General features: G+C 43.5%; 2 protein-coding genes across 4 annotated transcripts in view; one reads left to right on the top strand and one right to left on the bottom strand.

Moving 5' to 3' along the window:
- Positions 1 to 6,433: 6,433 nt before the first annotated feature.
- PDCD10 (programmed cell death 10) lies at positions 6,434 to 18,491 on the bottom strand. Of its 3 annotated transcripts, none has more exons than XM_050308519.1 (8): positions 18,353 to 18,491; positions 11,655 to 11,872; positions 11,095 to 11,148; positions 9,659 to 9,776; positions 8,875 to 9,001; positions 8,535 to 8,613; positions 8,134 to 8,216; positions 6,434 to 6,930 (listed from the first exon to the last, which is right to left on the bottom strand). In XM_050308519.1, the coding sequence occupies exons 2-8, from the start codon at positions 11,748 to 11,750 to the stop codon at positions 6,849 to 6,851; spliced, it is 639 nt and encodes a 212-aa protein (XP_050164476.1). In that variant the 5' UTR covers positions 11,751 to 11,872; positions 18,353 to 18,491; the 3' UTR covers positions 6,434 to 6,848. The 3 variants fall into 3 exon arrangements, with proteins under 3 accessions (XP_050164476.1, XP_050164475.1, XP_050164478.1); XM_050308518.1 differs by having other exon boundaries at positions 18,216 to 18,425; XM_050308521.1 differs by lacking the exon at positions 18,353 to 18,491 and adding an exon at positions 17,751 to 17,765.
- The window catches only part of SERPINI1 (serpin family I member 1), a 45,451-nt gene continuing 37,832 nt past the window's right edge, over positions 18,472 to 26,090 (top strand). The window contains exon 1 of the mRNA XM_050308509.1: positions 18,472 to 18,618. The gene's annotated coding sequence lies outside the window, so the exon portion shown is untranslated. The remainder of the gene's footprint in view (positions 18,619 to 26,090) is intronic.

The raw sequence follows: 26,090 nt of genomic DNA, 5'->3' as shown, positions 1-26,090 counted from the left end.
CTTATCCAGCTTCCACTGGTGAGTGTCCAGACACTCAAGGATTCATTAGACATTATTTAAAGGTATAAGTAACTTGTAACCATAATCCCCTGACTCCCCACCCAAAAAACCCCACAGGACTCAAGCTCACCATTTCAGGCAGTTTTCAGAGGTCGAGAAAATAAATGTGAAGTCCGTGTTTTTCAGTCATTTCTACCACACCATTCTCCTCCAAATGGATTTTGGAAATAGAGAAGTAACAAGTCTTGTCTGCAAGGCTCAGAAGCAGCACAAGGTGCAGGTTTTGAATTAGCTTTTAAGAAGTCAGACAACCCCCAAAGCTGCCAACGGGTAAAATTTAGTTCCGAGTCCTCAATTCAGGGAGACAACCAATCTAGAGATGAACAGAACCATCAGCAGTTCACAGCTGAGCCATTCCCCTGGTAAAATCCATTTACTTTAGGCATTTTGGTTGATGAACTTTTCCCCTTGTTCCCTAAGTTTGTGACTAATAGCTCAGAGAAGAGCAGAAATTGGAGCTTGGAATCTGAGCACAAACACAGCCCAGTGAGGGCTGCTGTGAAAATAAATGGCAGGGTGGAGTGTTCCTTGTGCAAACCAACCCCATCCATTCCCAGCAGCCTCAAGGGCTACAGGAGAAGAGTTTGGAGACAAATAAAAAGTCTGGGCTGAAAGTTGTGCCCCTGAGCTGTGGCTGTGGGCAGAGCAGGGACCCAAGAGCCCTCAACCCCGTGCCCAGAGACTCCAAGTGCTGCCTCCAAACCCCAGGGATTTACTGAGGGACAGATTCACAGCCTGCAGAAATGAAGGATGATTTTGTACCAAAAATCATGACACAAATAGCCAGCCAGGTTTGCACCTGATTCTTCCCTACCATTTACAATTGCATTTACAATTGTGTGGTAGCTGCTCATTTTGGTTCAAGGAGAGCCAAAGCAGCCCCAGCTCAGACTGGAGGCTCTTGGTTTCCTCCCCACTGAAGAAGCACAAGAACACCAGGCACGTCCTCAGAGATGGAGACCCTGGACAAGGTTACCCATCACACCTGGCACCTCAGGAAACCAGAATTGGCCAAATGGCAGCTTTGATCCCTAATTATTCCTGTGTGTCAGCCTTGCTGTTTAATTTCTGTCAAAGAGACCCAATTACAACAGGTGTTTTTGCACCTCAGCTATATTTTTCTTATTCATTACTCTCCTCATGCAAGTTGCTCCCTTATATTGACAGGGAATTACAGCAGCATTATTGCACCTTCATGAGAAAAAGCTCCAGGGTCAACAGGTTGAACTTCACTGACTTTGGCATCGTCAGCAGTTGGTGTTGCTGATATTCCAGGATAAAAAGGTCTCTCCTTATGCTGCAGGGAAACAAAACCTTACTTAGTTTTTATGTTTTCGTAATGCAAATGTTTGTTTTGGAAAAAAAAGAAAAAAAGGGCAGCTCAGTTCGCATTCAGATAAAAATATTTACTTGCACGTGGCTTTACAACTAAATGTTTGCTTTGGGTTTTATATTTAAAGCCATGTAAAAAATGCAGGTAAAACTCAGCTCTAATGATGTTTTCTTTGCCCCTTTAACTTTTCAATTCATACTGAATAGAAATAGGTGGATTTTTTTTTCTTTTCTCTCATTCCCTGCAGCAACCAAGGCTCTTTGTGGGGCTTCAGGATGATGGTTCCCTAAATACTGGGGCTAAAGACTACAGGTGAGTTGTACTTGCAGGACTGTCTGGATCCAGAGGAAACTTCCAGGTAGGACTGAGTGGATTCCCCATCCCTGGAGGTGTCCAGGGAATGACTGGACGTGGCACTCAGTGCTCTGGGCTGGGTGACAAGGTGGGCATCAGGCACAGGGTGGACTTGATGATCTAAAGGATTCTGTGAGTTTTCCTTCTCAGCCTTCAGGGGCAATATTTATTATCCTTACTGCGTTACAACTTCAACAGGAATTCCTGATCTGCCTTTCCAAACCACTTCAGAAAATGCTCTTTGTCACTCACTAAGCAGATGTAGAAAAGCACACAGGATTATTAATATCACACGGCTGCACAAACAGCAGGGAAAAAAGGGTTACCACACTTCCCTCGATAAGCAAGGCAAAATCCTTCCAATTAACATTTTAATTAGGAAATTCACTCACCATGAAAGTTCCTGCGTTCTCTTAAAGGTTGTAACTCAGCCTCCTTTTAAATTCTTTCACTGTGGCTCTATCAGAGATTAGATACCCAGCAGCAAGAAGGGAGACTAAGTGAATTATATTTGCAGCTCATACTTTATTCTCTTTACTTTAAAACTTCAGGCACTCAGGCTTCTATTTCACCCATCACTTGTCCTTGGAGACCAAGGCAGCTTTGGGGAAAAAAGCAATTACCTACTGTGAGAAGCCTAGTAGTTACAATTATGAAATAATAAAGTGTCAGAGACACGTCTAATTTAGATATAGGGCTTTCAGCTTTTTAGCTCAGTGAAATACTACAAAATATTCTCTAGAATTATTCTATCCATCAGGTGTAATCACTCCTTTGACTGTGATACCAAATGCAAATTCACAACTGTTTATCCAGCAGATCTGAGTGTGCATGAGAAATCAGCAATTGAAAATCTATTTTGCTTACCTTGTCCCCAATAATGGAATTACAGCACTAAAAAACACTTTTCCTTCTTGAATACACTGAGTAAGTAGAACACCTCTGTCTCTAGGGTGAGAAGGATTTATCTTCTCTTCCTCTAGCTTCTTGGAAGAATTTAACATCCCTTCCTCTTGGTGCTCACCACCACCAAAGAGTTCTGTGGCAAAATTCAAGCTTGTGTTAAAAACATGAGGAGAAATTGTTTTGGCTCAGCCTCAAAGGAGCAATTTTGGCACTGCCCAGCACTTTGCTCTTTTTAGAGGTCCAAAACCTTGAGGTTGTGTATCTGTGCTGATACAATTCATCCCATGACTCAGTGAAGAAGAGAGGGAAAAAGGACAATTTGCCACGGACAAGGTTAGTGAATTCTTCATCATAAATTAAATTCATGCAGCATATTAAACTTCAATATTTGAAGGGGTTTTTTTTATTCTCTCAGACTGTTGTAAAATGACATCTAACGGGAGGAACGAGGACAAAGGAGCTGGTTTTACAATAGAACTGGACAGATTTAAGGCCAACATTATACAGCACTTTTAAATTTCTGTAACAAAAGGCCAAAGGACCCAGGAGCATCTTTTCAACCCTGTTTTTTAGCACTAATTCTGCTCTCAGGCAGTGCCTCTGCTCCTGAAGCACATCTCCTACCTGGTCTCTTTTAAAAGCAGCATCTGCCCAGATGGGGATGAGGAGGAGCAAAACAGTGGAGTGAAAAGCACAGGGAACAAGTGCCCTGAATCATCAGGCAAAGCTCAGAGATTTCCCACACTTCCCAGAACAAACTGCCTGCAATTCCCTTCCCAGGAGGCACTGGATAGTCCTGTGGGAAGAGGAGCCAGGCTGGGCATGGCAAAGGCAGATTCTCAGGCAGAACAGCCAGTGCCTCCTCCAAAGGCAGGTGACAGTCACCAAACCCAGTTATCAGCACTGCACATGCTGGTACCTTTATTTGACTCCCCTTCAGACTGGAACAATCTACAGCTCAGATTTGTGGTGAGTTTGCCTCGATAACCTTCCCTTCATTCCCCACCCATCTCAGGGAGCAGAGTCCCTGTGAAAGCATCAGATGACACCTGCATGTCTTCCCCTGGCACCCAGTGCAGGAGCTGAGAACACTAAGAGGGAACTTCAGCGGTAATCTCGACAAGATCCTGTCCAAAGATAAAATAAATCAAGACTGATCCCATCTCAGCCCCCTGGCTGCGTGCAGGCAAGCTGGGAGAGCAGAACACTGTGGGGTTTGATACTCACCGCTCCAGGTACCCCTGGCACTGGGCTGGCACATCACATCTCACACACTCGTGCACAGATCTTTGCATCACCACCAAGCCAGGCTGCTCACCAGAAATGAGTCAGTCTGAGCTCGCCCTGCACTGCTTTCACAGGCTGAGGGAAATCAAAACAAGGGATTAAGACGTTTCTTTGCTTCGTTAACAAATATACAAAGTTTTATTTCGTTTATTAGATCGGTTTTCTGTATGGTAACATTATCAGAGCAGTTATAACCCACATTCACAGCAGAAATTTTCTAAGAGCATTTTGCAACACTAACTGCTGTATCAGAAATCCTGAAGAGAAACTTATCTTTAGCTACTCAGGTAACTGGAATAATAAAGTGCAAAAACCACAATAAAATTTGACAGACGTTATGTCCCAGCTCATATTCAGTGGAAAATAGAGGTTTATAAGACCACTAGATATGGATTCACTGCACACAACAGAAGAGTGTGACCTGAAGACACCAGTTTTCAAGTTTTCCCATTACCAGACATTGATTACAATGAATAATTTTCCATTGATTTTAAGGGTAACATAAAGAAATCACAATGAGGTTATAAATCAAACAAAACACACTGGCCAGACTACCCGAAGCTCAGCCCTGTATTTGGTACCTTTCACCCAGTAAAGGTTTAGGGAAGATCTGATGAACAGGAACAGTTCATTTCTTGATGAAACAGCCTCTGATTTTACCAGGAAATCAATTAAAAGGACAAAGCATCTTGTTTGGGACCCAATGCATAAATGTTTTTTTAATATATTTTTTTACGACACTTACAAACATCATCATTCAGCTAATGATTACCAACACCTGCTACTGTCCCTCTCAATCCAAGAAAATAGAGAAATCTCAGAATATTATAGGAATTAAGTCCAATTTGGAAAATATAACCCAAGTTTTCATGTCTCTGTCTCCTTGCAGCCACTGCTGCAGCCTCCCCAGTACCAAACACTCTTTTCAAGACAAATGAAGTATCACAAACTTCAGGTGCCTTTCCCTTCCTTCTCAGCTGACTTAATTAGTCTTCATGAAGCCCTCTGTAGCTATGACTTAAGTGAACATCACCCACAAGGAAGACTATTCAAACTTTTCACTTACAGAAAGCAAAGATGCAAATGAAATATCACTCTGATTTAGTCAGGCTGTCTCCTCAGTCGCTGCTAAAACTGCTGCTCTCCTACCACTTTCCAAGAAGCGACATTTCAGCAGGCCAGGCTTGGACAAATAACAGAAAGTTTAAGCTCTAAATTGTATCTGCATCCCTTTGTCATGTTACTAAGCTCAATTTGCTACTGCCACACCACACCACTGGCAGAACACAAAACAGGCTGAACAGCAAAGCTTCAAGGGCCACGTCCCCTTCAGAGCTTCGTGTGGCACCAGAAGTCTCACAAGGTACACTCCCAAGGACTCGTTTTGACACAACACTCTCCTCACATTGTTCCACTTCCCTACAGTCAGTGCTGTCAGCAAGGAAACAACTCCATGGCCAGACAGGCAGCAGAACATCCAGTGCTATGTGGGAGGGCTGCAGGTTGCACTTCCCCCCTCTCTGATGATTGAAGCAGATAACCAAACTCGAGGGCCCAGCTGTTGGACTCTGGATAAGGCACTTGCCCCGAAAGAGCAATACAGCACCAGGCCAGTGTGCAAGGAAAGTCTGGATGGACCTTTTCTTCAGCATTTACACCTAAAAAAAGGAGCATTCCTGTAGCAACTGTGCTCTTTCAGCCTGGAATGATCCTCCTGCAACAGCCTGTGCAGCTTTAGGAACTGCTTCATGTTCTTCTCTAAACTTACTAGTTATGGCCACAGGTTTTGAAGAACTTTTATTCTATTCCAAAATAAGCTCAAGGTGCTCTTCAAAGGGGCATGAGAGAGGTTCCTTAACCTTGTGAAATATCACCATGAAATCACGATGATAAAATCTGAATCTGTCCATCAGCAGCTCTTAACCATCGACACAGCCAAGGTTTGTCAGTGGAGGTCTCACATGATTTCAATCCCTGAAAAATAAAAGTTGCCTTGTGGCATGCATAGTATAGATATCACTAGTGCTACCTGGAAGAGTTCCAGCTTCTCTCCTCCTCCCTCCCAATCTGAAACCCAGTTATCTTCATATTTTAAACTCAACCTCTGCTGCAAACTCAGCTGCATATATTTAAAATAATCCTCTGCTCCAAACCCTGGAATAGTCTAGGAGTAAAAAAACCTGTTAACTCACCACCAAGAGAAAATTAAGAAAGAAGTGAGATTTAGTTTCTATCAAAAACAAAAGAACATCTCACTTCTGAGTTTATTTATTACTTTTTGACAAAGACATTTTAATATAATTATTCTGGTATTCTGGTCTAGCTCACAGCCAAAAATCTCAGCTTTAAGGAAAACCCCTGATTTTACACTGATTTGAACTCCCAGTAGCTTTAAGCACCCAAATAATTTGATGATTTTTTTCTATTTGATGAATGTTCTGCACTTCTAGAAAGATGAGCTATGCACTTTTGTTCACATACAAAAAGACAGTCTAACAGATGTAAACTATTTATTGAATATTTGCCACCAATATCGTTAAATACATAATCTTGCAGTTTTCCGCTTTCAAGTTAAAATGTCAGAAACAGAACACCAAATATTTACAATTCTTATAAGGAATGTTACATAATGACACATTAAGGCGTAAATTCTTTTGGCTTATAATTCTGAAAAGAATGATAATAGCAAAAAAGTGATGCAAAATCTTCCTCGTGAGATTATGATTAAGCTACAATGTTTTACAAAAATATGGTGTAAGATGGCAATAATCCCATTCAAAATCCTGCATTAGGGCCCCCCCCCTTCCCCGGAGAGGGGCTGATAATTTATACAGTCAAAACTTTAAAATTTACATATAAAGGTACCCTATCCACCATTGAAAAGTACAACTCTCAACATATACAGTTTTCAGGCCACAGTTTTGAAGGTCTGCAGTATCAAGTTGGTTTGATGAATTAGTCGGTTGGCACTTATGAACACATTTATTGCCCTGTGGAGAGAGAAAGACACTGCTTCAGAGGCTTTCAGAAACATGGCATTCCAGAAATCCAGCACTACTGGCACCCAGGCTCCGAAAATTGGAAGTGTGTTGATGTCCTACCCTGTCGTGATCTACCTGAAGCTCAGTGCTGGCACCCCGGCCTCATCTGCACAGCTGATCCTGGAAAGGCTGTGTTTATTTGGCAGGAAAACTTAAAAGAACTGGGCTCTCAATCATCACTGACATCTCAATTGTTTGATTCTGGGGTTTAGCTAACCAAGAGAAAAAGTGGAGCGGATGACTGAGGGTTGGAAGTGGATACTGCAAATAACTCACACACTTTAAGGTTATGCCTGCAACACACAGCACTTCTGTCCGGTAATTATAAAAGTTACAAGGCCTAAATTTCTCTTTTTGGTATCATAACCAAATTTAGCCCCAATTTCAGTAAGAAAAGAAAATCAGAATGCTTTGATTGAAGAAGGATTATTCCCAGTATTCCCAGCTGGTCTTAAGACTTCCCTCTCCTTTAATAATGAACCCTCTCCTGGGTGTTCTTGGGCTTTGCCAAGCTCGACAAGAGCTGACATGAAAGTTAGTTCTTATTTTTAGAACTGCAGCACACAGGACACTTTGGCACTGTCAAAATCATCTTCCCAAACAATCCCTACAGTGAATTATCCAGCAATGTGGACTTTTAAAGCCAAGGTGAAGACCTGGAAAAAGCCTCGGTTTGAAGGCTAAAATGTTCAAAGAGAAAAAGATTCAACTGAGAAATTCCAAATACTGCAAAGCACTGTAAGGGCCTATAAAGAAAGGCCAATAAAAATGTAAATCAAAGAGAACACTGCACAGATGTTTAGTGTTTGCAAATGATACTTCAAATAGGTAAATTACTTTTTTCAATCAAGAATTCATAATTTCTTTGTCCTTGTACACACACTGAGAAAAACCACACAGGGCCAGGAAATTTAACTTCACAAATTCAGATTTAAAACTAATGCTGCACATGGGTGTTGTATTGTGGTGCATTTAAAAAAATTCACTTTCCTCAAAGGCATTACAAAAGAAATAGTATTTAAAGCAGCCATGATAATCTAAGGACACAGGTATGAAAAATTAGGCAAGTGCTGAGAAGGGTAGTTTTGTCTTATTTTCCCCTGTTAACACAGCCTTTGATGATGTAAATTGTTAGTACAAAACCATACTTACTTTCCATCTTTAAAATAGGTTTTCAGAGTATCACTGAAACTTTTGGAGTATTTTACAAACTCTTTCTTTTGGTGCTCGAGTGCCTGAGAAAACAAAAACATCAGGAGCAGAGTCTTAGTTCACAGACTGTTGGGTACAGTGAGAATCTTGAGGTTGCACTGATCAGAAAACTGGCTGACATCATGTTTGGGACAGCATTTTGATTCTCATTTTTCTTAGAAGACATGGAGAGATACCATTCTCTTCCCATAAAACTGCCTAGACCTATCACACAATAATTTTGGTGGTAAATCATTGTTAAGTCATTGACCAGTTAAAGTCCTCTACTCATCCTTTAATCAAAAGGAAATGCCTCCTCTTAGATTATTTCAATATTGCCTGGGAAGAGCTGCTGCACATACCCGCCGGTTCTGGTACTGGTATTTCTTGAAGACATTATTTACTGTGTCCAGAAGTTCCTTTATTGCACTTGCAATGTCCCTGTTTGGAAAAAAAAACACAGTAACTGCAATATCCTTAAGTGATCCCATCTAATTCTTCAAACAGTCTCTACAGAGGAAGTGTCAGACGTGATGCCACAAGAGCAAATGCAACGAGCCAGAGCAGCGCCCTGGGAATTCAGGGTGGGAATCAGCAAGGTAAGTTTGGTCCAGGAATATCCTAAACATCTGAGTGAGAATCAGGCCTAAATAAAAAGTTTGACCTCTGAATCTGCAGAAAAATCCATCACATGGTACTTACTTGATTGTCTGAAGAAACCTCACTCTGTCATTGATCTCATCAGGAATCTTACTAAGAATCTGTTTAAGTGCTCGTGCCTTTTCGTTAAGATCTTGGAATTCGGGTTCTGGTCTTTCAATCATGTACTCTACCAAAAAGAAAATATTCAGAAACACCATCAGTGTTTCAAGTCTCAAGTCTCCAGTGACAGCTAAAAACACTCCACAAAAAGGCAGCAGTAGTGCCATGGGCTATTTGAAGGTGAACAGCACAAAAATAGCCATGACCAGAAAAATGCAGTGAATACACTCTGCATGAACCAAAACACAGGGCAACATCCCCTTTATTACTGCACCAGGCAAAAAGAGCCCATCTTAATCTACTTGAGACACTGAAGACACCACAGTAATCAAATTCAGTACCAAAGTAACTTCAAGCCTACATTCTCCTTCTTTGACAGTGGAACTTTTGCTTTTAATTTGAAACAGAGGGGAAAAAAAAGAGGATGTTACACTCCACTTATGCTTTTTTCTGTGTTGTTAGCAATGCAAAAGGTGAACTATGCACCCATATAAATACAGTCCTTAACATTCATTTTCTTTTTTCCTCTTATCATTCAAGTATAGTTTTCAGGAAGATTCAACTTCTCCTAAAGAAGTATTCAAAAAATGTAAACATTCTTTTACCACGCTAAAAAAAATGTATTAAGAAATAAGTAATCTCTCCTGAAAAAAAGGCAGAGAAATGCCTATTTCTAGTTAACATGGTAATTAAAAATCCAGTTATCCAACATGGGATTTATTACCTTCTACATCATCCGCTGCCATACGCAGAAGGGACTCTGTGAAGTTCACATCCACACTTTTTTTCTCCAGGATTTTCATGATGATGTCCTGTGTAAGGCCTGGATTTTCTTTTTCAGCCTGTACAGTAAAGCAAATTGTTACTCTTAAAAATGCCAATACCTGAATGTTGCAAGCACAAAGGCAAGATTTTCGTGTACCTTGCTTGAGATACTGCAGGGGTTTGCAAGAAACTTTACATTCCAATGGCTTTAGACCAGTAGATTACATTGAAAACCATTTTTCCACTACAACATTCGTTATTTTGGGCTACATCACTGATTTGGTATAAATAACTTTTCCAGTAAGCCTTTCCACTCGTTTCAATTTGAATGAGAAAGGCTTTCATGAATTTCTATATCCTGTTATATTTTCATAAACGCTGAGCTCTGAGGCAGAGACACTGTATCCACTGGAATTCAATTCACTCAAAGCCAGGTGCTGCTCCCCCACCTTCCACATGGCATTTTTTTTGAAATGTGCCTCTTATGAATCACATCATATGCTCCAGACAGCATTTTGGAATTGCTTTTTCAGTAAAAAAACCCCAGCTTTTGACTGATGATATATCTAAGTAAAGCTAAGCTAGAGCTCAGCTAACACTGGAGGTGTTCCCACTACCTGTGCTGCTGCTAAAAAACCTGCACTGTGTGGAGTAAGAATGAGAGTGTGAGGGGGTTTTTTTGCTACCAATATCTCAGTTTTTATATTATTTGCACTCAGCTTCTTATCATCAGTTGTAAAAACATTTAGCTTGCATGAGCTCTAGCTGAGACTTCAGATTGTCAAGGTACAATTTCAGACTGAGGTTTTTAAACAGGGAACTACAATGTACTTGCACAGCTCATGTGTCAAGATTTGTCTTGCCTGCAATTATGTTTGTTTGAAGAATTTCGAAAGATCAGGACTTCAATAAAGGAGTATAAAGGAATTTTTCACCCTTTAGGAATATAAAAGTTAGAAGACTCTTTTTTTCCCATTTACTGCTGGATGCAGACACAAGCACTGAACTGATCCTCATCCACAAAACAATCCCCTTACCACTCACTCAAAGCAGCTCCAAAGCCTGCTGTGTGTTTATTGCTGATGAGCACCTCTGCCACATAATACTGGCATTTTCAGATTCAGTATATTATTTATTCACTGACTGCTTCCTCATTGAAGCTTTTGTACTATATGGACAAGACAAAAATCTGTTTAAAATGTCTCAACGAGATTTTTACTCATAACATCTGACCTCTCAAACTTCCAGCCCATGCAATTGTCCACTTCACTTTTAGAATGGATGGAGCCTTCAGATGCAAAGGTAAGGCCACAAGAAAGGTGCCTTTTTAGCTTTACTACGTATGGTTTACCTTTTAAACAATCACATCACTCTTCAAAACGAGATCCTTCTCACCTTAATAAAAGCTGCTCTCAGCGTCTGAGCTGCAGACAGGTTTACTCTCTCCAGCTGCAAGGAAAGTTTGGAATTGTTAGGAATTCTGATGCTATCAGAACAAAACCAGTCAAATACCCATGGCCTGCCTTACCCACATCATGCAATGGGGAACTGACAGAGGCTTTCGAATTACTGGTGTCATTTGAGAGATGTTCAATCCCAAAGGAAAGACTTCCCCCTCCTCAAATAAATCAAAGGTGTCACTGGATGTATTTTGCAGCAAAAGTCTGACAGAAGCTTTAGGGAATATCTTGCCAATCTCTGATACTCACAGAAAATCAAATATCCTATTAAATCACAACCATTAGCAGTAAAATTAAAATGTTCACAGGGCCAAGACAACCAGCAATCTCTGATGAGAAGGAAACAGCATTCATGGAAAAAAGGTAAAACCATGCATGGAAAGGAGATGGTGTCAGACAAAAAAGCTTCCCCAGTCAAACTGAGCAACCTGTTACTGTGTCAATGTTTCCCAAAATGAAGGGGATTGTTCCATTCCCCAGCAAACTGCAGCTCACCTCATTAAAGACAGGGTACATGACAGCATAGAGAGGCATGGAAACCATAGAAGTGGTCTCTGCTTCATTCTTCATCTCTTCCATTGTCATCCTCATTCAAAGAGCCACTTCTCCAGGAAAACGCTATAGAAGCAAAAAACTCCTCATTCACTGAAACGTTTCTTCTTTTTCCTCGTCGTGCAAGAATCCTTGAAGGGCTGGAAAAATGATGGATCGTCCTGAGGGCGTGCAGGAAAAGAAAAAACAAACACACAGTTACAAAGACTCGGGACTGGCAGGTTCTAAAAACGAAAACACAGATCAACGTTAGCTTGGTACTGCCCAGAAACCAGGAATTCCTTGTGACATGAGTCAAGGAAATACGGAATGACCACTCTGTGTGACTTCAAAGCCCTAACTGAGATGTATTAAGTGGATATTTTAAAGAATAAGGTGCTACCAGAAGTGTTGTTTCTTTTTTTTTTTCCCTTCAAGTCCTTATGGAATCAATTTTCCCCAAAACAGTGATTTTGTTCAATATGTATTTACAATAATCTTGCCACCACTCATAAGCAGCAGCATAAGGTTCCTGACAACTTCCCTACAGAGAAAGCTTGAAATGCTGCAAACCCAAACCCCATACAGATGCATCATGACTATTAACATTAAAACTACCTATAAATACCCCATATTTTTGCACATGCATCAAGCTGTGCCTACTTTCCACCCCTGTGAATTCCTAATATTGCCTCTTTGGGTTTATATAAGCTGAAGTCATGTTTCCACTCAGGGTGTGTCCCCAGCTCTGTTCACTCAATGGAAAAATTATTGTTCCAGTCACTGAACCTCTGTTTGGGAAGTTCTCCACCCAGTCCAGCTCATCTCATCCAACGTGGAGCCATCGCTGCTCAGACATAGCAAATATGTGGAAAAGAAGGAAGATCACCCTACAGCTCACAAGGAACCTTTGTTCCAGCCTGCTACATTTTCTGTTCATCAGATTCTCTAAAAATATTTTACATGACATAATTGAGTTTAAAGACCTGAAGTCCAAGTTAGGAATTAAAATAAAAAGGAGATTAACAGTTTTAATTCTTAGATTTGCTTGGAATATCTAATGTACTAGAGGAGGTTTTTTTCCTCCTAACAAGCTTCAGACATCAGGCATTTGCATGTCTGTGTGATTTATTGACATTTTAGTAAGAAGTGAAAGAAGTGAAATTACAAGAAACAGCAGAAGCTACTCCAGCAATCAGCATCACTGGGAGTGTGAATAAGTGAAAAAAACACCAAGATTATTTCTTCCAGTTCTATTCCTCATTATGCTCTGCAGCAGCTAAAAATCTTCAGGCTGTTGCCATAAAAGAACAGGTATTTTTTTTTCCAGGGCAGGGTTACAGTAGTTTAGCCATAACTACACAAGTGAAATTTGTTATTGATTACAGTCAGCACAGAGAAGAACTTGGATGACTACAAATATCATACATGTCTCATCTGAGCTTGTGAACAGGCACTGTGAATGTACTCCAAAGTGGGTGAAGAACTGGTCACACAACAGTTAAAAACACTAAAGAAAATTTAAACATGACTACAATAAAATATTTATATCAGTCTTCTGACTTATTCCAACCTTTCCACATAACACACATCAGCAACTCCTACAGCCCCAGGACAGGATTCCCAGGGGTTTAGAAAGGGGTTTGTGTGGATATGTCCACACGGATGGAATTGCAAAGCTCAGGGTTCTCCCATTTTTCTCACCTACCCAGACACATTTTAGAGCTGTCAGGAACATGGAAGAACACAAGTGAATATCCCCCATTCCTCAAAAAGTGGACTATTTTTCGAGGACTTGTTTCAGAGTTACATAAATTCAGGCAATGTCTGCTCACATGGGGGGGGTGGGAACTTGTCTGAGCAAGTTTTCACTCCCTGCTGCAGGTACAAGCTGTCCCATTTACCATCCATGTGGATTCCCTGCATGTGAGGGCCAGAGTGGCTGGAGATCTCTTTGTTTTGCTGTTTAATTCCATGTTTCTGGAAGTTCAGTAAATATAAACTCCTGCAAGACACTAACCTGACAAGCACCACTGAAGGCAGCACTCGCAGCTGAATTCACTGCAAGGTTTCAGCCAGGATTGTATTCTCAGAGTAAGTTTTTTAAAGAGTTAAATCAGGTCACTGAACATTGTTCTGCTCTACCCAAAAGATTTTTATCACAGGAAGAAGGGCAAAAAAGGACAGAATTGCCATTAGATATAATTACTTTGTTTTTATGGGTTAGCAGTACCCACACACACACACAAAAAAGGAAATACTAAGTGAAATGATGGATTTTTATGATGATGAAAACCTATTACACTGTGGACTACCATGAAGAACTCATTTGCTCCCGAAGAGCCATAAGCTATTGTTACTAATCCATGGTACAGTTAAAACCCTCATATAAAAACAATTATATATTATCTATTACCTCTTTACCAGACACTGACACTCTTACCAAAAAAAAAAAAATACAGCACTCTGGATTTATATGAACACAAAAGACACCAGTGTTACGACTGGAGAGGTGGATTTATACACACACAAGCACACAAGAAATACATGAGAACATCAAATGGCTTTGTTGCCAATGTATGAAAAGAAATATATTCAATATATCACACTGGTTGTTCATTATTCCAGAAATCTCCCCATTTTCTAGAAGCATCACCCCATCATGCCAGGCCCTGACTGCTGACCCTGCCACACTATTTATCTCTGCAGTCAGGGATCAGCTTCTTCACCTCTTTTGGATGTAACTTATGCACTTCAGCCTTTGCTGGTGTCAAATAGGAAGAATAAAGATCTTCATAAAAAATTCCACATTTACCATGCTACAGGAAGACAGTTTGTCACAGCTGCACTAAACCACACACAAATATCCTTGAGGAAGGGCTCAGTCCCCATGAAGTTTCTGTTCTATTATTTAGATCAACTATTAGCAAGTTCACCAACCTTGAAAATGGCCTGACTGGAGCCAAAGTTTAATGCACATTATCGGGCAGCCACAAGGAGCTTCCAGCATTTCTTTGGGGATGTGATCAAAAGCAGCTCTGCACAGCTGCCAGGCTGCAGGACACTGTCTGCTGACAGCTTAACTCCAGTTCCCTGCAATCTCAAAAGAGCCTTTTCTTTGAGAAGAGTTTACCCCAGTTTCATCTGTCAACTGGCTTTTTACATTCTCAGAAAAGATGGAATGAGATTCCACGAGAAGGTGATTTATTAGAACGGCACAATGGAGCGGTGCCGTTCAGAAAACCCCGGGAAATCGCTGTGAGATGCATAGAAGGTGTTGCTCTGCTGGTAAACCTGTTAATTGGGCTGAGAGGGCAGATGAGGAGAAGACAGCAGGACACTGCCAAACACGACACTGTGTGTGAGGCTGAGCTTTTCCTGTCCCAATGATCCCACGGACTCAAATGCATGTGTTTGCAATCAGCAGCATGGGGAGAATGCACAGAATGACACAGGGAATTTACAGGGTATCTCGATTTGCAGGCTATGCTAAGATGCCAGTGATCACAACCCTTCATCAGCACACACATCCAGAGATGTACTAACATGGAATACATGCTCTCCCTGGCACTACAAATCTGGCATTCTATCCTTTATGTCTCGGCACTAAAACATTATCCCATTCAAACAGAGAGATGGGGTACATTTTGGATGAGGAACAGATTTGGAAAGATTCTTCCCAGACCCACTGCCCCTTACCCATCCAGTGACATTTTAAATCATTCAGCTGAACTTTAGCAGAAAAAAACCCCCCACCCTACATGAAGATAAACTTCCTGTGAGCCAAAAAAAGGTAAAAAGCACAACCCCCCACCCTTCCCAGGATGTACAACCACCGTGATGGGTGTCTGAGGTGACAATCTGCTTCCTCTGATGTGTGTCATTTACTGACAGGCTTTCAGCCATGCCCTAAAAATCAAGCAGAACTGCTGAGATACTTAATAAGAGCACAACCATCCCACTGGAGCTACAAATCCACAAAATCCACACCTGTGCATAGGCCAGGGTGAAAACAAGCAAGGTATCCATCAAAGAAAGGTGTTTGTGTGAAACTACTTCTACAACACTGTTTGAGGAGAAGAGAGCAGACTCTCCTCATTTCAACTTTTTAAAGAGTTTTAAACCAACAGAAATACTTGGCATCAGCTGGCAGGATTTCAGTCTTCAGCTGTGTCATCAGCAGATCTAATTCTGCACTGATGTTGTCTCTACTCCCTTCTCCAGGCTCCATCCACCTCAGATCTGGTAAGTGCTCAGACATTAATATTCTTTTTTAGAAAAGTACCACGGAGGAACAAGGCCTGAGGCAGTGATTTACAAGAATTATTATTTCAATGGTTGGCTTCTAGCAAAAACTGCAGCTCCATTCCTGCTAGAAGAGACAGTCCTACTGCCAAGAAGTTCTGCTCCACTTTCTGCAAGGAGGATTCAAGAGGTTCTTACCTTTAACCTGACCTGAGATCCCTGAGTTACCAGAAAAAAATAATTTAAGTCCAGGAAGAAAGAGTAGGGGAAGGGAAATAACAGTATAATTCATAATTCATCTCTGAATTTAGAGGCAAAGAGCTTGAACCAAAATGTAAGAGCAATGTGGATGGGAGGAGGGGGTTTAGGTCAACTTTGCTGCTGCAAAGTTTACAGAAGAAAAAGAATTGCAGAATATGCTCTTTTAACTACATACACACTCTACACATAGCTTGGGAACTATGTTTGCCTTATTAATGGTCACTTAAATTAAAAAAAAAAAAAAAAACAAAAAACAACAAAACTAAAAAACTCACATCTCTTTTTTTTTTGTCAGATGTTACCTTACCTGCCCAATTGCAATTATTTCCCATTGCATAACTTAGATTATATTATATTATACAAAACTTTGAGGCTTTGTGCTTCAGATACAGAATTATTTCCTTCTTTTTAAAATGTATGGGTGAATGCCCTGGGATGGGCATACAGATCAAACGTTAAGGTAACAATCTCTGTATTTTAAAATCAGCAAAGATAACAGGAAATTTCAAAAAGGCAGGCTAGTGCACTGATTCCATACTCTACTAACTCTCACAGCCAGCAGGTTCACTGAAGAGCAGTGTCACCAGAAAAGAGGATTGAATTTCTGGAAGTGCCTTTAAAGTGTCTGGAACAGAGAAGAGATGCAGCTCTCAAACATCCCCACACACGTGTAACAGCCACTTGCAAGTCGAGCTCACTGACAGAACTGAACTGCTTATGCATTTTATTACTGTTAGAAGAGTTCTATGACTAATTCAGAATTCAGACAAACCTGTGATAAACCCAAGGTGCCTATTTATAGAACCATATCCACTTAAAAAAATCCAAGCCTAACCTGAAGTCAGGCTTACAATCAGTTTGTGTTCCTCTGCTGGATTTTAAAATGGAAGTGATTTAGTCTGTCCTAACACATCCAGTTCGTGCCTAACATGAGAATCCACAGCCTGTGCTCCAGTTCCACTAGTCAGCAACACTGAAACTGTTATACAGCATAACTGAACCGGGTCACGGTTGTTAGAATATTTAATCACAACAACAAACCCCTGCTTCTCGTTCTTTTTCACCTCCTCGGGAACGCGAAAGTGAACCTATTTATCGAACACCACCAGGTATGACACAGCTCCCAACATAAAAATACTCCCCAACACGTAAACAAATTCCAGGGGACAATTAGTTCCTCTGATAACAGGAACAGCACAGACCTGGCCCAAGGTTTGAGCCATCCAGAGACACAGGAGAGGAACCAGCCAAACTCACCAGATCAGTGAGCACCTTGATGGGACACCCTGACTGCTCAGCCCCTAAGGGGGGCACAGCCCGAGGGACCCTGCAGAGAAGGAATCCGAGAACCAAACAGGTTGGAAAGGACCTCTGAGATCATCGAGTCCAACCTCTGACCCAACACCACCTCGTCACCCAGATCAGAGCACCGAGTGCCACGTCCAGCCTCGCCTTAAAACATCCCCAGGGGTCGGTGACTCCACCACCCCCCTGGGCAGCCCCTTCCCGTATCTAATCACCCCCGACGTGAGTAATTTCTTCCTTATGCCCAACCTGAGCCTCCTCCCCCGGCGCAGGAAGGAGCCGAGGTGCCCTTTCTCCCTGTCCGCCGCAGCCACCTGACAGCGCCCGCTGCGAGAGGACGAGCTAAAAATAAATACACACACAGAAATAAAACACATCCGGGCCTGCGCCTGCCGGGCCCGGCCCGAGGGAACCGGGAACCGGCACCAGGCCGGGCACGGGGAGGGCCCCGGAGCCCCCGCGGCCGCGGGGAGGGCGAGGGGAAGGACAAGCCCGCCGGGGCCGGGGGCAGGAGGAGGTCACCGCCCGGCCGGGGAGCGCAGGGGACACCCCGCACACCTTCCCCGCACGGCCAGGCCGCCCCGGCCGCTCCCTCAGCGCGGCCGCGGTGCCGGGGGAAGGTTTAATTCGCAGCCCCTCTCGCAGCCCCGCGGGGCGCGGCGGGCCCCGCGCAGCGCCGGGCAGGGCAAGGCAGGGCAGGGCTCGGCTCCTCACCTGCCCCGGCCCGCCGGGCCCCGCCGCTCCCGAGGGGCTTCGCCGCCGCCGCCGCCGCGCCGGAAGCGCCCGCGAGGAGCAGGAGGAGGAGGAGGAGGAGGAGGAGAAGGAGGAAGACCCGCGGTGTTACCACACACCAGGCGTTGTCCGGAACCGCGCGCGGGGCCCTGGGGCTCGTAGTCCGCGCTCCGCGACCACAAGCCCCACAATGCCGAGCGGGGCGGGGGCGGGAGCTGCGCGGGGCGGAGCGGAGCGAAGGCACTACCCCGGGCGGCGGCGGGCGGAGCGGGGCACAGCGGGGCTGAGCTGAGCGGAGCCGAGCCTGGCAGAGCCGCGGCGGAGCGCGGAGCGGCGGGCGGCGGGCGCACCGCCGGGCAGCGGGCAGGGCAGGGCGGCAGTGCCGGTGAGTGCGCTCGTCCCTTGGCGGGTCTGCGGGTGTGCAAACGCACCGTGGCGGCTCTAGTTTATTTGTTGTAATCGAGAGAGATTCCCCCCGCTCTGTGTCGGTGCGGAGGAGCCGCTGCCCGCGCGGGGGTCGCCGGCGCTCCCTCAGCACCTGAAGGAGGGAGGAAGGGAGGGAGGGACGAGCACGGGCTGCGCCCGCCGCTGCGGCGGGAGAGGAGGGGAGGCGCTCGGGGTCGGAGCTGCTTCCCCGCGGGATAACCCAAGAGGAGCGGGAATCAAGCCCAGAAGCCCCTCAGTCAAACCCTCAGGCGCTTACCTGCTGCGGGCAGCCAGGGCAGGGACGCCCTCCCTCCCCCGCCCCCGAGGGGCTCCGGCGGGAGCGCTCGAGCTGGAGTTGTGCTGAGGGGAAAGTCGAGCTCGAAAACCCCCCTGGGGTGTCCCGCGGGTCGCGGTGGCCCTTCCCGGCCGTTCCCTGCCCGCAGCTGGGCTTCCAGAGCCCGGTTGCGAGGGGCTTCTCCCGGCCGTGGCACCCCCGGTCCTGGGGGCTGGCTCGGCGCGCCGCAGACCGTGTGTGCGCGCCGGGCGTTCTGCGTTTTGGCCATTAAAACAACCGAACTTGCGTGTTATTTGTCGAGCTAACGCTGTTACTAGTAAGCCTTGAGCTTTAAACTTTTGCGTTGTGTTGCAGAAAGAGCTCGATTATTAAAAACTAATAGTGAAAATCAGTGGTAAAGCAGCAGCTCGGTTTTGGGTTTGCATCTGCGTTTGCGATGCATCACTGTTAAAACTCATTTTTAATTTGGTTTAATTTTTTTAACTGCTGGTCTGTATTACGTGATGTTAAGGCACATGAATTCCCCAGTGTGAACGTGCGGATGAGCAGCTCAAGCATTGAACTTGTCAGGCGTTGGCTGCAACTTCTTGCGGCACTGATGGGAGAGGTGGGAAGAGTTTGGTGGCTGTGGGAACAGACGGATCAGGTGCAGGTGTCCCTGTGTGTTTCCTGTCCCCATCTCCTCCGGCAAGAACAGCGGGAGGGAAAAACGGGGAAAAAAAAGCACCTGGATTGTTGCACTTTAAAACCTGTGTGCGTTTTCTCCCTCCTGCACCAGCTCGTTTTAATCAGACTGCGTATCATCTCTCATATATCAGATAGATACTCCGCACATCTTGGTGTTAAAGGGCTGCTTGAAAGCTGCATAGTGTGTATGAGTTTTGTGCTGTTAACCACCTCTGAGCTCTGATTCCTCAGTTCTCATCTCATTTTTGGTGTAGGCTAATGGAAAACGATGCCATTCCGAGTTGGTGAGAGGTGTTTACCAAGATGTCGTAGCACAGATAGAGCTAAATGCCTGTTAATGGTGTTTTGTTCTTTCAGTGAAATTAGTATGTTTTAAATAAAGCCACAAAGCTGCAGTCCTGCAGCTGCTAAAACTTAAAATAGGTCGTTATCCCCTTCCATCAATTTTGTGATACTTTTCCGGATTTTGTCGGGTTTCGGTTGTTTGGGGTTTTTTTAAGCCTTGAGGCTTGGACCAGAATCATACTTTGTTTCTTTTACATCCATTGAATTTTTTAGAGTTACTGTAGCTTGATTGAGTGTGATGAGGAATAGTAGCCCAGGGAAGGGAGGGAGGAGGAAAGGTTGATATTACGTGTTGTTAAGGCACATGAATTCCCCAATGTGAACGTGCGGATGAGCAGCTCAAGCATTGAACTTGTCAGGCGTTGGCTGCAACTTCTTGCGGCACTGATGGGAGAGGTGGGAAGAGTTTGGTGGCTGTGGGAACAGACGGATCAGGTGCAGGTGTCCCTGTGTGTTTCCTGTCCCCATCTCCTCCGGCAAGAACAGCGGGAGGGAAAAACGGGGAAAAAAAAGCACCTGGATTGTTGCACTTTAAAACCTGTGTGCGTTTTCTCCCTCCTGCACCAGCTCGTTTTAATCAGACTGCGTATCATCTCTCATATATCAGATAGATACTCCGCACATCTTGGTGTTAAAGGGCTGCTTGAAAGCTGCATAGTGTGTATGAGTTTTGTGCTGTTAACCACCTCTGAGCTCTGATTCCTCAGTTCTCATCTCATTTTTGGTGTAGGATAATGGAAAACGATGCCATTCCGAGTTGGTGAGAGGTGTTTACCAAGATGTCGTAGCACAGATAGAGCTAAATGCCTGTTAATGGTGTTTTGTTCTTTCAGTGAAATTAGTATGTTTTAAATAAAGCCACAAAGCTGCAGTCCTGCAGCTGCTAAAACTTAAAATAGGTCGTTATCCCCTTCCATCAATTTTGTGATACTTTTCCGGATTTTGTCGGGTTTCGGTTGTTTGGGTTTTTTTAAGCCTTGAGGCTTGGACCAGAATCATACTTTGTTTCTTTTACATCCATTGAATTTTTTAGAGTTACTGTAGCTTGGTTGAGCGTGATGAGGAATAGTAGCCCAGGGAAGGGAGGGAGGAGGAAAGGTTGATGGCTTTTTTTTTTTTTTTTTTGAGGTACGTGTTGCCTACAGAATTACACAGGGCAGCCTGAGATGTAATACAATGTGAAAGCTTGTGGCAATGTGGAGTTTCTTGTTAAACGTAGTCATGAGTTCCAAAATGTGTCCTCATGAGACTGTCTATCCTGTATTCTCCCATCCTCTAATCGAGTCTGGGTTTTTAAATTTGCTTTGAGTTTGTCTCCCCATCTACCACTGTAAGTGAGCGATTCGTCCATATGAGTGACAACTTCACGAATACTTTTCACCTCTATCTGCTTTAACATACTCACAATATGCTGTGTGTCTGCTGGCCTGTGGAATTCTTTAGCTACAACACTGCTGGCTCAAGTTGATTCCAAGAATGGCCAGGGATAAATGCAGCTCTGAGCTGCTCAGTGTTTGGCTCCCTGTAGGAGCACACTGGGTTGTGTTTTTAAGGCTTGGGTCTCTTCTTACCCCCTCTCAGATGGAAGAACGTGTGTATGTTCATACAGAATCTAGTAGAGTTCTAGGAACTCTACATTGTTGTAATACCCCCCTTGAAATTTATTCTGTAAATGTAAATGTTGTATTTGTGTGGCTTAATTCAGTTTGTAATCTTGTGTATCGCAAAGATGTGTTAGTGCTGGGAGGATCCTTCACATCAAGATCTGGCCGCTCTTAGCTCTTTAAAGGCCTTTTTTATTTCTCCGAATTTCAGATTTGTTTTTGGGCTGCTCATCATCCATGAAGACACATTTTTGGCATGCCTGAATACCTTTTAAAATAATCTCTAACAAACCGTGTTCTGTGTGGGCAATGCATTATTCTGTCTCTGTAAAGCACGGGCTGAGTAGGAATTAATACAGGGTACATCTGTCCTACACTCAGTCTGCAGGCTGTCCTCATCTTAATTAAGCTGTGTGTTCCAAATAACGTTAAAAACTGGTGTGCAAACGTGGCTTTAAAGTTTAATGTCTGTTTTTCCTCTATTTTCTGTACACTTGCATATCTCAGATGCAGCATAGTGGGCAGATGGTAGGGAAAGATGTCTGTAATTAGTGATAACTTTGTGTTTTTCCCTAGATGTATGGAAGACCAGAGTAGTTAACTTAAATTTGGAAATACCTTTAAAATTCTTGAGTTTAATTCGTGTCTTTTGAGCATGGTCTTGTGAGCTGGAGGGCTAAAGGTTTGCAGAACTTGGAGATGGGGGAAATAACATTTTCCTGCAGTGGGGAAGAAAATGCTCTCTGAATCTTGAATTATTGGCTTGACAGAAGAACACATTTTCTTTCAACTCCTTTGTAAAATAGTCCTGGAGATAACAAAGCCATAGCCACTTCAAGACAAAAAGAATAATCCCCCAGCTCAACAATAACTCAATAATAAGTTTTAGATTTATCTTCCCACTGCTCTTGGTATTTAAAGCAGTACAAAATGGCAGGGATGTAAGGAAACTGCATTGATCACATTAAGCATGTATTTATTTATAGTGTAAATACCTTAGTGCAGGTTGTGTTGGAGAAGATCTCAAGCACTGCAGTAATGTGAGAATTCAAGTAAGATGAATTCCTGTGTGAAATATCTTCCATTTCCTGACTTCACTCAAAGGGCACCGTGTCATCTCTTTTTCACTTTCCCTTCCCCAGATTCCGTTTCTAAAATGCTGATGGCATGTTGGACTGAACGTGACCGTGGATAAGATAATCTGTGCATTTTGCTAATGAGCAAAGCCATGCTGCATTGTATTAGTTCGAAAGGAAAAGCTTTGATTTCTTTTCTCCATTAGCCTCATCCACTTGCACACATCTGCTTCTTGTTGGTTCCTGAGCCCAGCCAAAACCAGGGCTGTATGCTGGGAGTTGTGTGGTGAACTCTGCAGCTAAAAGCAGTTGGTCCCTGCCTGGGCTGTGGAACAGAGTTCTCTCTGCCTGCTTGTTTTGGGCACTTCCCCACAGCATCTCGTTTGGTGGCCTCAGTGAAGTATCTCTGATGAAGAATTGTCCTTATGTGGAGCTATTTAAAGGATCAGCTCTAAGGTCGTGTTCTGCTTTGTTTAATACACTTCAAAGCTAATGATCATGAGGAGTGCAGCCCGTGGCTAATGTGATAAAAGCTGCGTGAGTTATCCACGGCTTTGCTGGGCTTGTGGAGTCACTGCAAAGCAGCCGCAGCTCTGAGATGGGAGAAGAGGAGATGTCTTATTCATCCCAGCTAATGAGTTGAATGTGTGTGTGGCTTTTGGGTTAATAAGGTTTGACCTCCTGTGTTGTAAAGGATTTTTGGTTTCGTTGAGTGTTCAAATATTATGATAGTTCTTTGGAAATGTTTTGGCAGACCTTGAGACTGTTCTGTCCGTAATGACAAGTAATTTACTGTCTAGAAGGAGAAAGTTAAAACAAGGTGGTTGCATTTACTTTTAATCAAATACCTTCCGATTTCTGGGCTGTCTTTGCACTTATTTATGTACTTGAGCCCTGCAGTCTTTCACCATTACATCCAAATAAATAAATGCTTAATAACGTGAATTGTTTCTGCTCTGCTGTGTGTGTCTGCCAGTTCTAACCCCATGATGGCTTGATGGGCCTAATGGACAATCTGCTGCTTCTAGAAAGCTAATTCTGTCAGAATGCAAGCTGGAGCTGTACCATATGTGCAGTGGGACTTGTGCAATGAACAAACCAAGCACTTGTTAGCTGGGAATGGTCTCCCCAGACCTCGGAGGAGCTGCAGTTCCCGTGCTCTTCTGTTTTCATCTATTTTTGTCATCTGTATGTGCAGTAAGTTTGGGGGATTTCCTCATCAGAGAAAAGAGAACTGTCATTTCCTTTTTCACCTTTTTGAACAGCACACTGAAATCTTTGTTTTGCTTTTGCAATTCTGACTGAATTCTGAGAATTTTGCTCAGGTCCCACGGGAGAGTGAGTGCTTTCATTGCCTTTGCAATAAGATAATGTACCCAGACATTTGCTCACTAGTTGAATTTCGCATGTGGAACATTTTGAGCAGCAATGCCATTCCAGCTCTTGCTTCTCCTGTAGAAGTTTGGGGTAAGGTGGAGGACTTGAACATCTCCTTTTACATGTGTGGGGTTTTTTTAGCTGCCCTTGGCACGTCAAGGTAGACGTTCAGAGCATGGGTGCTGTGCCAAGGACTGGCTGTCAGAGCTCCTCACCATCACTCAGCCACTGGGGGTGCCTCCTTCCCTGCCACTACCACAGAACTCTGGACTTCAGGAACTGTTTCTCTCTGAGGTGATGTTTCCTGCCCTGGTCTTCCCCATACATCTCACTTATGTAAGTTGGAGTTAAGAAGAAAATGGGTTTAAAGATTTAAGACATCTTTTTTTAATTGGTACACCAAAAGTGCCCTTTTCCAGTGCTTTTCCTTCCACATTTAAATTAAAGCAGCTCCTGGAGCATTTAATGATTGTGTACTTCACATGGCAATTGGAGTTCACTGAAGCAACTCATGTTTTCTTTCTCAGATATCTTTTTTTCCCAAAGTGTTTGCTCTGGTTTCTAAACTATTTAAAGCAATTAATCAAACCCTGAGACAACAGCAAGAGCTTGCTGTAATATCAGATCTTCAGCTTGAGATCCTGTTGATGCCAGGGGAAGGTGCCCAAATCCCCAGGAATGTGTGTAAAGCCTGTAGGTGAACGATGACCTTTTCATCTGCAAAGAGATAGGAGAAGTGGGAGGAAGAAGAGAGGGGAGCTGAGTTATTTTTACTGTAAATATGTCACTTTATTGACTTGTTAATTTCAGATTTATTCAAAAAAAAAGCAGGAGGAGGAAACAGCAATGTCTGCCAAAAACAAAGTAATTAGTGGGAGTTGAAAGATGTCTAATGATTCTTGCAAGTACTAAAGAGGAATAAACTAGTCTCTTATTAAACTGGATATGGACTTCTATTACTGTAGTAATTCTATTTTGTCTTTAAAACCATGTGCAATTGCATATGGTGAATAAAACCCTCTTCAATACAGTAACATTGTTTATTCACAGTAGCATTACAGGCAGCAGGTGGGGTTTTGATTTAGAAAAAAAAAAAAGAAATAAAAAAGCAAAGCTGACTCCACACTTCTAAAATAAAGGTTGAGATAACACTTGACAAAGCTGATGTTTGAGTTGAAGATGACAGAAGAGTTTCAGATCAATGCCTAATGTGCCTGCAACACCTCCAAGGTCTAGTGTGACCAAAGAGACCTTGTTTTGTGGCTGCAGGTGCTGCAGACCATCTCCTTTGTGCTGTGCCCAGAGACTGGGATTAGTCCAGTGCCAGGATCCATCAGCACATCTGCTCTCCTAATCCTCTCTGTCCCAAGGAGCTGTCAGTGGAGGTCTGGAGTTGAGGAGCTGGGAACAGGAGGACAGCAGTGGCTGAGAAGCTCCTCAGAGGAGCAAGGCAGGGTTTTTGAGAGAACAGGCGTGTAGGGGTTGTGATGTAACCCCGGGAGATACAGAGCTGAACCCTTTAACTCAGTGCTGTTCTGCTCTGTGCTTGCTGTGATCTCCTTCTCATCCTGCAGTGATGTTGCCCTAAGTGTGACACACAGGGATTATGTGCTGTCCCCACTGATGGTAGGGAAAGTCTGGAGGGGATATTTTGCCTTTGCCTCAGGTCATTCCTCTGTATCAGAACTGAGCTTTTCCCCTTCATCTGCTGGCCTGGTTTACCCCTGAGCACCTCCCTTTCCATGCTCCACTTTTCTCTGCTGTTCCCACAGTGCTCTGTGCTCCTGCAGGGAGGGCTCTCAAATCTCTGCTTCCTTTCACCTCCAAGGGTCCTTCCTGACTTCTGCCACCTGCAAGTGCCACTGCAAGGAAGCAGAGCTGTGAGAAGCACTTGCTGGGGCTTTCTTTTAGGGTGAGCAGTTCAAACTACCAGTTCAAACAGAAAATAACAGTAGTCTCTGAAGTGTGTGTCCCTCTCCAACTTGGCCAGAAGTGATGGGGTTTCATTTGAATATTTTTTTTTGTTTCTTTTAAGCCAGAGAGAATA

This window comes from Myiozetetes cayanensis, unplaced genomic scaffold (assembly GCF_022539395.1).
Source record: "Myiozetetes cayanensis isolate MyiCay16 unplaced genomic scaffold, myiCay2020 scf13, whole genome shotgun sequence".
In the NCBI taxonomy this organism is placed as follows: Eukaryota; Metazoa; Chordata; class Aves; order Passeriformes; family Tyrannidae; genus Myiozetetes; species Myiozetetes cayanensis.
This window is presented reverse-complemented; position numbering and strand designations above follow the sequence as displayed.